Here is a 16,757-nt window from a genome sequence, read left to right as displayed (position 1 = left end):
TCAGAGCTCTGACCTCTCTGAGTGCTGTTTGTTAAGCAGAGACCTTTGGATAAAGTGAAGGCAATTGGAACCACTTGGACTGCTGCTAAATCTCTGCCTTGTAGGCAGATTCCTGGTGGAGGAGCCCGAGCGCTACCCCAGGTTCTGGACGCCAGTCCTGCAGGCAGCCCCCCCACCCCACTCTGAGACCTTTTTGCAAGGGGCAGGGACTGACTGGTCTGCTATGATGCACGTGGTTTAAATTACAGTCTTCCAACTGATGTTTACAGAAGACTGTTATCAGTCCTGATTTTGGGGTTTGGAACCTCCAACCAAACTTCCACCATTCCGAACCCCCTTACTCCACTGAAAAACATTCCCCACAACCCTTCAGCCTCAGCGAGAGAGGGGTGGTCCTTACCCTCCCGCCCACATGACCAGCAAGGCCTCTTGAACTCACCCTCCAGAGGAGAAGTCAGCCCTGAGTGGCCTGGAGAGAGGGAACGCAACTCCGGGGCCTGGGAGGGCACCTACTGTGGGCATGAAGTGTTTTTGAGACATCTTGTTTTGTCTTAAAATAGATGGGAATTTTACATTCTCCTCAATGATGGTGTATTTTTTTTTCCATGATGGTGTATTTTAGTAAGACATTTCTTCCTCTCAGAGCAGAACTGATGCTCCGTGCTGGGTCTCTGCTGGGACTCCGGCAGGCCACCCCAGAGGGCAGTGTGACCCCGACACGACATTCTGTCACGTGGGTGTTTACGGGCACCGTCGGTTTAATATCTTATGTGATTTTCACACTCATCCCACAAGATGGAGGGCTGGCTTTCCCATTTTAGAGATATGAAGACCCAAAGATCCAGAGGTAAAGTGATTTGCCCAATTTGGGGTCAAGCCTGATATTTAACCCTTGTGCTCCTTCCCTCTCATTAAAAAAAAAAAAAAAAAAAATTGACAGTGTGTCAATTTCCCTTCTGTTTTTAAAAATAGAGCCTCGAATGCCATCCTAAGGCCTCAGTTATTTTGGACAAGGAAGCTGGAGTCACCACCGGGCTCACCCCCCATTTGCTTCTTCTGGGGCGCACACTGTGGCCCATAGAAACTCCTGGGCCCCTGGGACTCGGAGCTGGTGGCAGGGAGTGGCCCTTCTCTCCCAACAATCTAATAACCTGCTGATTCCCACACAGCCTGAGGGCTTTGCGTTGTCAAAGAGCCCTTCCCCCAGGATCTATTTTAAGGAAGGCATTCAGTGTTTTGTTTTATGATGGAGCTGCCCAGAAAAATGGTCTGAACTCCAGAAACTGCCACGGAGTGAGGAACTCCACAAGGAAGGGCTGCTCTGCTCCCTGGGGTCCCCAATGCCAGTCCCCTCTCTTCAGGGGTGGGGGGCAGACAACAGCAACAGTACATGAAGCTTTTATTCTGGCCATGGAAAATTTACCCCGAAGACCCCAGAGAGACCTGTAGGGTGGGTGGGGCTGTAGGTCTGGAATCAGGCAAACCTAGCCGGGACTGCAGGCTCCGTGAAGAGGTCCGTGAAGCACCTCTGGGCCGTGGCTTCCTCACCTGCACCCACCCGTGCGGCTTGTTACACTGAAGGATTACCGCTGAGCACTTAACACATGTCCAGGACACCAGAATTACTCTAAATGGTGCAGTGCTAGTAAATTCGTCACCCTGGAGGGGTATCTGTGGAGTCGGGTATCTGTGGAATGGGTTGGGGTTGAGGTCCAGATGGGCTCCGGATCCCAAGGGCATGGCCGCAGTCCACAGCAGGAGAGCCTTCTTGCAAAACCACTTACATCTCTGGGCCTCAGTCTTCTCATCTTTAAAATGGAAGGTGAAGAGTTCGTAAAAGCTGCTATTAAGGGCTGCTTGGAACTCCCCGTTATACCCCCTCCCCACAAGGCAGGGAGGCCTTAGAGTGTGGGAGCAAGGACGCCAGCACTGGCATGGGGAGAGGTACCGTGGGTAGAGGAGCATTTCCAAAGGTGCTACTCCTTTCCCAGAGGATGGGCCCGGCTGAGGCTGGGAGGCACCGAAGCCACAGCAGCTGCACCTTCTGCTTTACAGACGAGGACCCCAAGGCCCAGGGCCACTAGGTAACGGGCTGGGGGACATACGCTGAGTTTGTGGCACAGTCCAGCTAAAACTTAGGTCTCCACGGCAGGGTTAGCAAATAGTCTATAGGTTCTAGAAAACATGGCGCTGAGTTCCGGTTTGAATGTGTTCACTGACCTCTCTTCTCTGGAGAACCAAATTTAGCTTATGATTTAGGAGAAAAATCTTAGGGTGGTTGGTTCCCGCAATTCCACTTCATGATTTAGTGCTTGTGTTGCAGGACGGGCTTGGGGGGGAGCCTGGCAGGGGTAGGTCACCGTACTCAGGCCTGTGTGGTTGGCATAGGGGGTAGTGACCAAGGAGGACCTGGGTGTCTGGTCATCTCTTGGGGTAGCAGCTGCCCTGGGAGGGGGTTCTGTGGGGAGAGGAGGGTGAGGCCTCGGGGACAGGCCACTGGAGGCCCACCAGCCCGCACGGCCTCGGCCTCAGGGTGGACAAGGTGCATCCAGGTAGCCGCGGAGAACCCACGCGAGGCTCAGCTGGCATCGTTGATGGGAGTCCGGGAGCCGCCGAGCAGTCTCTCGTGCTCGCCCTCCTCTGCGGGGGGCCGGCCTCTGGTCAGGCGGCTCAGCAGCGGGCGGTGCAGCCCATTGTAGAGCGCAGTGCCCATCAGGAGGATGAGGAAGCCCAGGATCTGCAGGGGGTGGAAGGCCTCCCAGCCCAGGGCCAGACTCAGGGCCCAGATGACGATGGTCCGCAGGCTGTCCAGCACCATGCGGGTAGTGGCGCTCAGCTCCTTGGTGACGCTGATGCCAGCGAAGTTGAAGAAGGCGATGCTGCTGATGTTGCCCAGCAGCGCCAGGGCGATGAGCGGCTGTCGGCCCACCTGGCAGAAGGCATCCGGCACGTCCTCCAGCGTCCCGCGGGGGTTTCCGCTGAAGGAGCCGGCCGGGATGTAGTACATGGGCACCAGCAGCAGGGACAGGATCACGAAGCCGAAGAGGCCTGTGGGGGCGGAGGGAGCACCCTGCTCTCTCTGCTCGACTCCGGCCCCTCCCCTCCCCCCACGCCCAGCTGAGCCCCGCTGGTCCCTCTTCGGGACACCCTCTTCTGCCGGCCTCCCGGCCTCCCGCCGGCTCCTTCCTGTTCACCCCGAGTTCTCAGCGCCCCACTGAGGGGCAATAGATTTCCTTCTCCACTCTCATCATGTCTTCCAACTGGACCAGGAATAAAAATTACATTTTATACCGTGACCAGCGCGCGTATGCACAGGCACGTACCCACGCACGCACTGTCACAAAATAGCAGCTACCCTTCCCATGTTCTCTGGCGCTCTTCAACTCTATTGTGTTCGTTTACAAAAGAACGGCAGCTGCGGCCAAGAACGCTTGTTCTCACAAGTGCGGAAAAACATAGTTCTCGAATTTGGGGCCACCGGTCTGCGGCTGGGCACCCACCAGAATGTGAATCAGAGCACCGCTCCGTTCAGAGAGTCTCCGTTCAGAGAGTCACAGCTCCCAAACGGGGCCACAGGCCACAGGTGGCTGGTGTGCTAATCCGCCCCACTGGCTTCAGATTCTTAAAGCTTAAAGCAGTTTTTTCCCCCCGGCTCAACAACTTTTGGTGGCTCCTCCCTGTCTGTCATTTAAAGTCTGGATTAAATCCACTTGCCTGACATTCAAGGTTCTCCTTAAGACCCTGACCTAGTTAATTCCTGATCATTACCCCAACACCGAACTTGTATCTCACCAACCACTCCTTACTGGTTTCACCACTCAGGGCAGCTCCCCATGTCCTCGCTCTGTCTGGAGTTTTCCCTCCTTCCCGCTCTTGCTGTATTTCGAACACTACCTTCCCTGTCCTGAAGACACTCAGATGTGCTTGTCATCTGAGTGGTCTGAGTGCAAATGCATTGTCTGGCCCTTCCCCGCTGGCCAGCTCCTCTAGAGTGGGGCACACATCCCTTTCATCCTCGACTTTGCCCCCCACCCCAACCCCCCGCCCAAGCTCCTGGGTCAGAGTCTCTGTCCGCACACTCATGGGCAAGGGAGGGAGCAGGTGGGGAGGGGGCTCATCCCCTCCCCATGGGCCCTGGCACCTTGCCTGGAACTCCTGCTTGTGCATCCCCTCCACAAGCTACCGTCCAGGGCGCCCCCACAGCCGTCTGTACCCCAGGCCCCAAGCCCCTGTGCTCACAGACCTTCAGTGCCAACTGCCCGCAGCGGGTGCACGTTATGCCTGTAGACGAACTTCTCCTCGAGCACCATCTGGATGGAGACGATGATCTGGGCCATGATGATCAACAGGTCCCCTGTGGGGAAGGGAGCCAGGGTGACGCTAGGCTGCAGGGGGTGGGGGGGGGGGATGGAGCATGGCCACAGGGTCCCTCGCAGGGTGGTGTGCCCAGTGCTGGGGTGGACGGCTCCCACAGGGTCATGAGAACCCCCAGAGCCCCTGATTTGGCAGGGTCCCATATGGTTCACAAGGCAGTCATGGCAGCCCCATGCCTGGTCTCCTGGCCCCTGAGGAGTGGCGGCAGGCCAGCAGCACAGGCATGTTATCACTCTGGGCTGAGGCTCCAGAAGATCTAGAGGCCTGTGAGGGGCACAGTGGGGGTAGTAAGCAGGTCTTCTGAGATGCACGAGACTTGGTGATAGACATTTCCGGTTGAGTCCATCCTCCGAGGACCGGAAGGGTCCCGTCATTGTCAAATAGGCTGCCAGGCTGGGTACTAGGTGAGTGCTCCATAGACACTGGGTCGCTCCCTCTCCCAGACCTGGCACTCTGTGTGTGTTTATCTCAGGACAAACCTTCTCCCTCCTCTGACCTCCCGCTCCTTATCTACCCCCTCTCGTGCTGCTTGCACCTTTCTGCACTCTAGCCGTCCCCTCGCGAGCAGATGCCAGCCCACGTCCCCCTCGCGCCCTCACCCAGGGCTTGGCACACAGGAGAGCTTGCAAGTCTGGTGACCGACTGTGCTGGGCTCCCAGGGAGGACAGGCCAGGAGCAGTAGCCCTTGGGTCCCCACCCCTTGTCGCACCTGTGATCACATCACTGAGCTTGTGCTGATCGTCGTGCTTGCTCAGGAGGTCAGCCAGGCCCACGACCACCAGTCCCGCGATGGTGGCAAGGATGCCCAGCCACTGGCTCAGCGCCAGCCTCCGTCCCAGGAAGGCCACTGAGAAGAGGCCCGTGAATATGATCACCGCACCCCGAAGCATCTGGAAGCTGGAGGCACTTGTCATGTTCAGGGCTGGGAGAGGGGACACATGACATGAGCTCCCGAAGGCCAAGGCTATCCAGTCACTGCAGGGCCCTCAGGGCTGAAGACATGCCTTGCACACAGTGTGTGCTCAGCAAATCTCACTCATGTGCGCGTGCGCGTCAGTGTGTGTGCCTGTGTGTAAGTCTGGGACGGGGCAGGGGTGAGGTGAGCTGGGGTAGGGGCGGCTGCTTCACCAGTGACCCCTCCAGCCCTTCGCAGCCTGGCCCGGCTACTCACCCACATACATGATGCTGGTCCCCGTCATGTCGCACAGGGCAGGGGGCAGGAAAAGAAGGGGATTAAAGGGCTGCTGGGGATCCATGCTGGCATCTGGGTGCCTCGCAGCTCTGCACCGAAGCAGGAAGAAGGCCGCCAGGCAGGAGAACTCCCCCAGGAACATGCCCACTGCCTGCAGGGACGGAACCCTGTAAGTTCACAGCTGGAAGGAGAATCACCTCGGACAGAATTTTAACACAGCCCGTCTTCACACGGAAGCTGTCCTGTGACTTGGCACATACACCAGACAAAAGCAGAGCTGTTGTATGTGGAAGGCCAGACACTACCTCCTAGGTCTAAGCCCTAACCCCTAGAAACATCTCGACGGGAACCCTGAGGCTGTAGACAGCCGGGTCTGCAAACCACCGATCTAAGGCCAACCTCCGGTCAGTTCTAGATGGAGAAACGGAGGCCTAGAGAGGCTCTCGAACTTCCTTAGGGCCACGGAGCAAGTTGCTGGGAGAGCAGGGGCTGAAGTATGAGCCTCTGCTTCCTAGTCTGGCCACAGGTGCCTTCCGTTTATGTTGTCTGCCCTGTCCCAGTGGCGTATGGGCTTCCCAAGGATGGAGAGCGGGTGTTGCTACGGGGGTCGGTATGTTCCAGATGGGTCCTGATGTGGACATGTGAGGGCTGGCCTTACAGCGTCCTGGGCATGCCTGCTCCCCTGGGACATACGCAGCCCTGCCAGAGAGGGCTGTGCCCTCTGCCCCCTTCCGTGGGCACTCACGCCCTGGCCTCTATCCTGGGGAGGGAGGGAGGGGATGGTTCTTCTGGAAGCAAGGGAAGGCTCCACCCCAGGTCAGAAAGCATCAGGGCCTCACGGGGCACACCTGACCAGAGGCCTGGCCAACAGGAGGTGGGGAGGGATGGGGCGGATACCTGGAGGAAGGGATGTTGGAAGCTGTGCTCCTTGCTCCCTCCGCAGCCCGGGGCCATGAAGTTGTCTGCCCACCTGCAGCGGAAAGAAAGAGAAGGTCAAAGCCTTGGCACCGCACCAGCTCTGCAACTCTGGCCCTGGGGTCTGTGGACAAGCTTGCTCCTCTCAACGCCAAGGGGCCAAACTTAGGGGTCCTGGTTCAGCATGAGATTCCTCTCCAAGAGGCCAGTTCCCGCAGCACGAAGTCTTCATCTGGGATCATGGACAGCAAGCGGAGGGGTGCTAGAAACCTTTAGCTGAAATGTAGCATTTCCTCACACGGTGAATGTAGCCCCACAGTCCCTGTGACATTGTCACACACGTCATGGCTACTCTTCCCGGCGTGTCCGTCCTTGCAGGTACCGGGAAGTGGCATTTACATGCATTGCTACTAGAAAATCACAGTGATTAGACCCACTACTTACAATTTTCTGCATCAAGAAGCATCTACACACACATATTACTACATCACAAATTGGCTTTTTCAATGTTTTGATAACTTTATTTCAACATAAGTGACTTTTTCTGTAATCCAAACCTATAATTGCCTTTTTTTTTTTTTTTTTAAGGATTTTACCCATTCATTTGAGACAGAGAGACAGAGAAACAGAGACAGCACAAGCAGGGGGAAAGGCAGAGGGAGAGGGAAAAGCAGACTCCCCGCTGAGCTGGGAGCCCGGTTTGATCGCAGGACCTGCGATCATGACCCGAGTTGAATGCAGACGATTAACCATCTGAGTCACCCAGGTGCCCCTAACTGCACATTTAAAAAACAATATTCTAGGCTTTACTGACTGTCAAAGGACCCATGGCACAAAAAATATCAGGAGCCTGTGGTCTGCAAGGGCATTCGGGCCCTTGGGAAACGACTTCCTGACACAGCCCAGGTGGTCACCTTCCTACAACCGGAAGGGTTTGGAGGGTCTTCCTAGCACTGATGGGGAAGCAGGTGGCAAGTACATGGCCTCCCAGCCAGCACCCTGCCAGATGGCATCACTGAGTCTGGCACGCTTCCCCAGCAGGACGAGACACAAGCCCAGAATCCTCTGCAGCACAGCGCCCTGGGGAGCTCCCACCAATTGTTCTGCACTATCTGCTGCCCATGCACTAAACTCCGGCCCTCCAATTTCACTCTTGCTGGGTTTTGTTGGGTCCCTGGGGTCTCGTCTAATCTCTTTCATTTAAAAGTCCCTTAGGGGCACCTGGGTGGCTCAGTCAAAGCGTCTGCCTTTGGCTCAGGTCATGATCCCAGGGTCCTGGGATGGAGCCTGCTTCTCCCTCTCTCACTGCTTGTGCGCTCTCTCTGTCAAATAAATAGATAAAACCTTAAAAAAAAAAAAGTCCTTTAGATACTTGGAGACTTTCCTACCTTCTTTTGAAGCTTCTCATCTAGTGGCTGATCAGCCCAGCCCTTTCTAACCTTTCACTCCCCTGGCTGCTGACTTCTGGAAGCACTCAGGGGGACCCAGGCCCAGAGCTAAGTGCGTGGCATCTGGCCCGGTCCGAGCCTGGCAAGACAGCAGCCCCTCCTTCACGTTGCACACCCTGTCACTAGCGGACACGGCTCTAACCGTCACACCACGCAGCTGACTGGAGTCAGTGCTGCCACGGGGCAGTGTCCTGTGGGCCCTGGACCTATTCCTTCTGCAGTGCCCTGCACCTAGGTGGTGGGTGTCTCTAAACTACAAGACTTGGGACTTCGCTTTCTTAAACGTCCTTCCTTGCCATGCCTGTGAAGAGCAGCCATGTGGTAGTCTCCAGCCCTACCCCGCTGGCTCATTTCTGCAACAAGCCTGAGGTTTCAAAAGCCGGGGGGAAGCCTTTTGTCTCTGGTGCCCCACCCCCCGCAACAGGGCAGCAAGCCTGGGACCTTGGGTAGGGGCTGGGTTTGACAAAGATCCTGGCCAGCCCTGGCTTCCCTGTGCCCTGAGTGTAGGGAGGGGAACAGGGAGCTCTTTGCCACAGCCTGGGCATGGGCATAAGGTGTGGATGCTGGCAGCAGGACGGGCAGGCTGAATGCGGTAGGGTTCCCATCAGCCCTGAAGGCAAGACCACATCTGTTCATTGATCTGAACATACCCCAGGGGCGTTGAAAAAAACAGGGCCAGGGCGAACTTAGCTCACAGTGAGTGAGCTCACAGCGGAAGACCCCTCCCACCCCAGAGATGCCAGGAGGGACAGTTAGGAGGGTGTGCGGTTCTTGGGAATGGTGAAGGTCTTCAGGAGAGCTGAAGGGTCAGCAGGTCTCATAGGACTGGTTGGAAATGTGGAGAGAAATCTGGGTCAGGGGACCAGGCTGTAACCAGACCCAGTACCAACGGCGCAAAGAAAGCCACAACTCAAGAAACCGCCTGCTCTGCAGGGTCTCATTTCTGCCCTATCTGCTGCAAGTTCTGGTCCCTGGATCCTCAGACAGGACAGGACGTGGGATGCAGTCCGATGGTGTGGCCCCCATGGCCCCAAGGCAGGTCAGGCTTGCTTTTGCAGAGAGAGCACTCTGGGAGGGCCTGCGAGAGGCAACTGAGCATAACAGAGAAGCAAGGAAGACTAAGGAGGCCCTGTTTCCCCAAAGCGCAGAGCTAACTGCCCCAGAGCAAGTCGGAGATGGACCTTCCTAGAGCTGGAGCCAGGGCTCCTCCAGGAGGAAACAAGGGAGGTTCTGCCAAGCCCACAAAGGTCACCTAGAAGGGCGTGGGCATGTGTGGAAGCCCCTTCCCCATCACATTAGTACACCCAGATCCACGGCAGGCTCCAGAAGGCCCCCAGACCCAGGGGTAGAGCCGCCTCCCCGAACTCCCCCTGGGCTGCTGCCCACACAGCTTACGGTGACGACCACTCACACACCCATCACTGTGTATGTTCAAGCCATTACCCCAAGCTCAGCATCCAGCAACTTCTCTACTCCTGGCTCCCCAGCTCCCGGCATACAGGAGCTCAGACATTTTTCCTTTGTTCAATCAGTGGCATTTCTAGACACGCCCTGGCAAATGGGCAGGATCTGCATGACTCCTCATTTCCCACCGGGGGAGGTGCCGCCTGCCAGCGGGCCCAGCTGGGCTTGTCCCCCAGGGGTGAGCACTGAGAGCAGAGCTGGTTCTAAGGCCGATGCTGAGCTCCCTCTCCTGCCCCCAGGGCCTCCTTTGCTTCCCCCAAGGGGTGGGTCTGCCTCAACAAGCTGGGGCTGGCAGTGCTCCCAGCCTGGGAAATGGAGTCTTTTTGTATCTGGACACCTAGGGCGGGCCTGCGGCCCAAGGGATTGGGTGTCGGGGGTGGGCGGGGTAGGGGGGGATGGCTGCTCTTTCCAGCTTTCCTTCAGGCAGGGAGGAGTTCAGGCCCGCAGAGACTCGGGGCTGGAGTCTAGTGTCTCATCCCGGTCTTCAGACAGGCTTCAGCTCATTGCACAGGCACCGACGGACCCCAGAGAGCACAGAACAAGAGCCAGAATCCAGCCTCTGCTGACCAGGGGAGGACAGCAAGGGCCCCTAAGGTGGCACAGCTGTTTGCAAAAACACTTTGCTGCATGTTTTGATAAAGGTACCATTCACTGAGTACTGACTGCACGCCAGGCCTGTGCCGGCCACCCATGTTCTTCATTTTATGGACCGGGACTTCGTAGCTTGGGGCGGAGGGTGCGGACCCATATGGTTAGCAACGGGCAGGTCTAGGGCCAGATCCATCTGCTTGAATTTGCATTCAGAAAAGGCAGCAGAATCCCTGGAAAGCTCATGACTTTTGAGTCTCAGAGGCTGCACAAGTTAATAGTCTTCTCATCTATAAAATGGGGATAATAAGGCCAACACTGAGGAATGGTCAAAAGTAACACATAACGTATGACAGACAGCCCCCGGGGATCAGAGAGCGCTCCAGGGACTCAATCTGGTGCCAAGAGGGGCTCGTCCCCAGGGGTCTTCACCTCCAGCTCCCTGCTCCTTCCTCGGCACCTGACTTTCTCCCATTACCTTCTTTTTTTTTTTTAAGATTTTATTTATTTATTTGACAGAGAGAGATCATAAGTAGGCAGAGAGGTAGTCAGAGAGAGTGAGAGGGAAGCAGGCTCCCTGCTGAGCAGAGAGCCTGATGTGGGACTCGATCCCAGGACCCTGAGATCATGACCTGAGCCGAAGGCAGCGGCTTAAACCACTGAGCCACCCAGGCGCCCCCCTCCCATCACCTTCTTATTGCAGATTCTTCCCACTCCCCTGGCTGAGGCAGAGAGAGGCGGCTCTGCAGTTGGGCCTTCTCTCCTCTCTAGATAGTCTGTTCTAAAGGAAGGCCATGGTGGCGTGGGCAGGAGGAGGCCTGGGGGGACCCTCGAGAGTCAGGCTGATGCTACACGAGAAGATGCCTCCTGCTGGCAGAGACCGGCTTCTTTCATCAATTTTTAAAATTAAAATTAAATTTAATTTAATTTAATTAAAATTTTTTAATTAAAAAAAATTTTAAAGTGATCTCTGCACCCAACAAGGGGCTCGAACTCATGATCTTGAGATCAAGAGTTGCACACTCTACCGACTGAGTCAGGAGACTGGCTTCTTTTAGGAGGGGCCTCGGCAGGCAGGCCTGGGGCGGGCTCCCCTGGCCAGGGGTGAGTCACTCCGGCCGGCCAAACTCAGAGCTCAGCATTCTGAGAGGCATGCGTGGCCACGTGAGGGTGGCGGGTGCGGAGAGACTGAGGAAGTGGCCGATGTGGCTGTTTCAGTCTGACAGTGGTGTCCAGTACCCCAGCAGAATCTCTGCCACTTCCTCTGGCTCCCCCTGCTCCTCCAGCCCAGTGAGTCAGCTCCTTCCTCCTGCCTAGAACCTCCAGCAAGGCCGCTGGGCTGCTCTACTCTTCCGTGTCACAGCAATTGGTGATAAACAATCATGAGACCTCTAAGTATTACCCAATCTTCCTCGGTAGATCGTGCCTTGTGCCTGGGTTGAAGGGAGGGAAGTCACGCCCATTTTACAGATGAACCTGAGGCTTGGAGAGGCCCCATGACTCATTGAATCCCATAGCTCCCACACCTTGCACTCTCTTCACTTTACACACTACCCTCCAGGTTTGGGCTTTCCATGGCTGCTGCAAGAACCCCAGGGAAGCAATTATCCCAGGCCAGCTTCTGGAATTTAAGGGTGGGGTCAGCCACCAAGGCAAAAGTTAGAGCTGGCACAGAAAGGACGGTGAGAGTCCTTCCCTACTAGAGATCCAGGGGTCCCAGGCCTCCTGCCACTTTCCTGTTGGGGTCCCCGCACCAGGGGCCTGACTGTTGGAGGGGAAGCCACCCCCTGGCCCCTCTCTGGCTGGGTGGGCTTCACATCCTGCAGCCTTTCGGAGGGCATCTGAGCCTCACTTAGGGAGCACCTGCTTGACCCTGGCTCTTGACATGTAGGACCCCAGCTGGGTTCAGGAGAATGGGGCTCTGAAATGGGCAGGACTCCACAGGGGGGTGGGGACTGTCTGGGGTGCAGGAGACCCATGGGCAGAAGGTCTGGGTGAGGGGGGAGAAAGCAGTCACAGAAAGGAGAAGCAGCCACTGGACTGGAGGGGCCCTTTACTGAGGCCCAGAACCAGGGCCAAGGCCAAAGGGCCAGGCTGATGGGTGGTCTCTGTCCCCACTCCAGCAAGAGCAGCCCCGACTCCATCTCCTGCAGCCTACCCAGAACTGCTGAGTAGGCAGAGTGGCCTCCTCCAGGGGACAGCTGCCCTGTGGTCCCCGCATAGCAGGGGGCAAGTGCTCACCCACTTCCTCTGCCAAGTTTCATCTTCCCGGGACCCTTTACAGGTCAAGGAACCAAAAGAGGCTACTGGAGACACTAAACGAGAACCACGAGTACTGTACCCCCTCCCCCCGCCCCCGTTTCCCCATCCCAGAGGGAGGGCACTTTGGTGATGGGGGGTGGGAAGCCATTGCTGTGGCACCGCAGCTTCCACGGGGCGGGGGTTGGGTGCTCTCTGTGGGGAGATGTGAGAGGGGATCCCCAAGGAAGCGGGACTTTGAGGGTACTGTCTGTAAAAGGACTGAGACCTAGTTTCTGGTCCCCACTCTGACGCCAGCCAGCCAGTCACTAAAAGAAACTTCTCGTGGGTCTTAGACTCTAAATTGTAGGCATTAGGATGGGAGATTTCTATGTTTCTAACAGCTTTAACTGCCCTGAAAAATGACTTGAGAAACCCCTAGCCTCGCTCCATATTGATAGTTAAGAGCCTGAATTCTTAAGCCAGATCACTTTGGCTCGAATATCAACTCTGCCATGGAACAGCTGAGTTGACCCAGGGCAAGGGGTCCCATCTCGCCATAGCTCGGTTTCCTGATCTGGGGACAGGGAGTTTATCTCCCTCATCGGCTGGTTACGAGAGTTCATTAGACTAACACATGAAAGGGCCAGGCACTGACTATAGCAGCTGCTAGGGACTCGCTGTGGTCCCATCCTAGTCTGTCTGTCCCTGCCAGGAAGCGCAGGCCAGAGAGTAATTTCACATCGGTAATCCCCACCAGGACGCACACAGCGGCTCTCTCATGTTTTCTCTCGGAGGGCGTCCTTCTCACAGTCTGGCCTTAGAACTCTGTATACGGCCTAACTCTGGGGCCCATTTGAGTTAGGGAGGCTCCTGAAAGGCCCCGTATCAGGTGACCTGGCACAGGACGGGGCCAAAGGCTGGGTCCCCACGTGCGAGTCTCTTTCTTGCCTCTTGGGCAGCCTGCAAGGGCAAGGTCTCCTGGGGCCAAGAATCCCAGTGCCTCCTACCTGACCAGGAAGGAGCTGAGTCAGTTTATTCTAGTAATAACTGGCCATCTCGACTCTCCTTGGGGACAGAAGCCCCGGGAAACAGAGAGCCACTCTCTAAGCACGTGACTGAGACCTTGAATGGTAGGAGAGACGGACAGATGGATGACTCGTTCTCCTGCACTCAGATCCTGAGAAGGGAGCTCTCAGGCTGAGTCTCCTTTATAGTGAAGGAGGCCACAGGACTCAGGAGACCAGCTCACAACCCAGACACAGACAAACAAGAGACAGCGGTGTCCACCCTGAACTCCACTTCCTCTGGAGAAGGGAGGACACTGAGGTTGTCAAGTGTGTATGCTCTGCCCTCTTCATCTCCTACCCTAAGCATCTCAAACGTTCTCTTGGCTACTTCAGCCTCCTTCCCGGAGTCTAGACGTTCAGAGAAAGGCCAGGATCTTGGTACTGAGGGTTCTGAGATGGTAAACAGGGTGGGGCAGGAGGGCCCTGCCTTGAGATGGGGGCAGAGCAAGCGACAAAGCGCTGCCAAGAGAAGGGCCTGCCTCCTGGGTCTCCTGTACATGGCAGAGGAGACATGCTCAACTCCGCGGCCTCATGACCGCCTTGGGGCCTCAATCCCTAAACTCCTGGGGTCTGTCTTCACTGTCTTACAAGCACTCACCCTTCTGCATCAGAGCTGAACTTGCACCCGGACTCCTGTTTGGATTCATGACACTTTTGTTCTCCCAGCAGAAACCCTGGAGGGGTCACTGGCTGTCTGTCTCTCTCAATCCTGTGGGTCAGGCCTTATGGCTTCATTCTGCACCTGGTCTCTCCCACCTGTCCCCTCCTTGCCTGCCTCACTGCCCCCTCCTCCCTCCCTCATCGGCCCAGCAGCAGCCTTGGAGTGGTCTTCCCTGCACCAAACTACCCTGCATCTTGACTTATAACATGGTACTCCCTGCTCAAAAGCCTTTCTTTCATTGTGGGATAAAATCCGGCCTGGGCATTTGGTGCTAGTTACATACACTTCCATGTGGCCTTGCGGTTCTCTGCAGCGACTTCTGGCCACACTTTAGAAATCCCACCAAAATGTCAAGGCCCAGCTGGGACCTCTCCTCCATGAGGAGCCCATAGGGTATCCCCAGGTCTGTCGCGGCAGCCTGCCACGCTCACTGGTCACTCGGCCCTCACGGCTTCTACTGTAGTCCGAGTGCACAGTGTGGGAGCGCCCCTTCACCCCACCCCTGCCCAAAGCTCCTGGAGGGCCTGGCCTCCAGCCCGCGTTGGAAGGGGCCGGAGAGGGAACTGGTCTAAAGATGAGGAAACTGAGGCATGGAGACGGGAGAGGACTCGCCCAGATCAAGCACACAGCGATCAAAGCCGGGGCTCGGATCCTGCAGCCGGCCACACGGCCTAGGTCCATGTTTCCCCGGGCCGCGCGCCCCTTGGGGGCCCCCAAACCGCGCGAACCGACCGGAGAAACGAGGCGAGCCGGTGAAGCCGGGAAAGCAGAGCCGAGAAAGGGGAGGAAGAGGAAGGTGCGCGGGGTCGCCGGAGTCCTCGCGAGCCGCGGCAGGTCCGGCTGAGCTCCCACCCCTCCCGGCCGGACCCGGACTCACTTGGCCGAGAGCGTGTTGATGGAGCCGGTGACAAGCATGAGCCCGGCCAGGAACAGCTGGTACTTGGTCCAGGCCATGGCTGCGGATGCGGGGAGCGGGAAACTGCAAGGATCCCCGCGATCCTCCCGGTCGCTCCAGAAGGCAGATCCCGACCCCGTCACCCGGGGGTCTCGGGAACGAGCGCTTCCGGGCCGGGCGTCACGTGACCCACGCCGCCCCGGCCCGGCCCCGCCCCGCCCCGCGCCGTGGCCCCGCCCCCCAGGCGGGCTTGCCTGGCATTTTCCTGGCGCACTGGTGTCCACGGGGTGACAGTGGCCAGTTACGGGCCCAGGTCTTCCCGTTCGTAGAAGCGGCTGATGGGGACGGTGCAACGAGAACGCACTGTGAATGTCAGAGCGTTCTGTAAACCGTTTAAGGAGATCGCGAGCCGAATGATGTCAGAGACATCACAGAGTGGAAACGACTCCTGGGAATCTCTTCTGTACAGGGAACCCCCAGGGAAGCCTGGAACGTGTCTCTGGATGAGTTGTTCACATCTTCCAGAAAAGTGGCGCAGGAATCCAGTCCAGTTCCCCAGGAGACCATTTTATAGCTGAGGAAAGGAAATTGAGAGCAGCTAAGCTTAGGGTCATGCTAGTGAGGGATGGAGTGGGTGTATGCATGTAGCTTCTTCAGTCTCTCCCAGATCCGGGCCTTCGGCACAGCCCCTTCACCAGTGCTCCTTCTGGATACCCAGGATGCTGCTCTGAGGCATCTGTGGCAGAAAGACCTAGTGGTCTTGCTTGCTGAGGATTTAGGGCTTTTAAAATCCTAGTTCTCAGCTCCCCAGCTGTCCTCTGTCCTCATCTCCAGGCCTCTAGTTTGCATCCTATGCCGTGTCACCCCACATGCTAGAGTGCAAAGCCTCAGGGCAGCTCCTTCAGACCTAGTGGACACATTCTCCCCATTACTGCAAATCTTGTTACTTCTTAAGGTACAGATGTAAGGGGGCGCCTGGGTGGCTCAGTGGATTAAGCCGCTGCCTTCGGCTCAGGTCATGATCTCAGGGTCCTGGGATCGAGCCCCGCATCAGGCTCTCTGCTCCGCGGGGAGCCTGCCTCCTCCTCTCTCTCTGCCTGCCTCTCTGCCTACTTGTGATCTCTCTCTCTGTCAAATAAATAAATAAATAAAATCTTAAAAAAAAAAAAGGTACAGATGTAAGACCTGCCTGCCAACTCCTTGTTCTCACCCTAAGACTCCTTGAACTTGTGAAAATGACCAGTGTTGAATCATTAGAACTCTGAAGGGACTGTGCCAGACCCCTTTATTGCAGGAAGACCTGGCAGGGAAGGTGCACAAGTGGGGTTCTGGACAAAAGGTTGGAGGTAACTAGGGGAAGGGCTTTCCCAGAGGAGGGAATGCCGGTGGGATGGCACAGGGGCACGAGTGAGCATTGAGTGTGTCTGGGATCCACAGAACTTCTGGGAACATTTCTGCTTCCTTCTTGGGAGCCTGCTGTCTTTAGTCGGTGGGGGAGATGCAGAATCAGAGGAAGTTCTGAGTTTCTTGTCCTCCATAACGCAACTAGTTTCACGTGATTTCAAAGGAATCCACGGAGTTATAAAAAAATATTAACTGAGACCCTGGCCCTGTAGGGAGGCATGAAGTCAGACAGAGCAGACTACACCAGCTGGATAGCCCCATCCCTACTGGAGACAGTTCCTACAGTCACAGCGACACACTCAGTGGAACTCGGGACCATTTTCCCTACAAGCCAAGGATTCTGTCCTGAAGTAAATATTCTTTTTTTTTTAAAGATCTTATTATTTATTTACTTATTTATCAGAGAGAGAGGGAGAGAGAGCGAGCTCAGGCAGACAGAGTGGTAGACAGAGAGAGAAGCAGGCTCCCTGCGGAGTAAGGAGCCCGATGTGGGACTCGATCCCAGGAC

The 16,757-nt window shown here is 56.5% G+C and overlaps 1 protein-coding gene across 2 annotated transcripts; it reads right to left on the bottom strand.

Annotated features, from left to right (window-relative positions):
- Positions 1–1,382: 1,382 nt before the first annotated feature.
- On the bottom strand, positions 1,383–15,022 carry SLC35F6 (solute carrier family 35 member F6). Of its 2 annotated transcripts, XM_045979768.1 has the most exons (6): positions 14,828–15,022; positions 6,464–6,536; positions 5,546–5,717; positions 5,084–5,296; positions 4,244–4,354; positions 1,383–3,048 (listed from the first exon to the last, which is right to left on the bottom strand). In XM_045979768.1, the coding sequence occupies exons 1-6, from the start codon at positions 14,902–14,904 to the stop codon at positions 2,579–2,581; spliced, it is 1,116 nt and encodes a 371-aa protein (XP_045835724.1). In that variant the 5' UTR covers positions 14,905–15,022; the 3' UTR covers positions 1,383–2,578. The 2 variants fall into 2 exon arrangements, with proteins under 2 accessions (XP_045835724.1, XP_045835725.1); XM_045979769.1 differs by lacking the exon at positions 5,084–5,296.
- Between the last annotated feature and the right edge of the window lie 1,735 nt (positions 15,023–16,757).

Source organism: Meles meles, chromosome 15, assembly GCF_922984935.1.
Source record: "Meles meles chromosome 15, mMelMel3.1 paternal haplotype, whole genome shotgun sequence".
Lineage (NCBI taxonomy): Eukaryota > Metazoa > Chordata > Mammalia > Carnivora > Mustelidae > Meles > Meles meles.
Note: the sequence above shows the minus strand (reverse complement) of the source record. Positions and strands in the feature narration are given on the sequence as shown.

What these genes read in the sequence shown, in the direction of transcription:
- SLC35F6 (XM_045979768.1), bottom strand. Translation starts at nt 14,904, where the DNA reads ATGGCCTGGACCAAGTACCAGCTGTTCCTGGCCGGGCTCATGCTTGTC. An exon ending in GACCAGCATCATGTATGTGG is followed by an intron (nt 5,297 to 5,545) that starts GTGAGTAGCCGG and finishes CCCCTCTCCCAG; the next exon opens with CCCTGAACATGACAAGTGCC. An exon ending in GCTCAGTGATGTGATCACAG is followed by an intron (nt 4,355 to 5,083) that starts GTGCGACAAGGG and finishes CCTTCCCCACAG; the next exon opens with GGGACCTGTTGATCATCATG.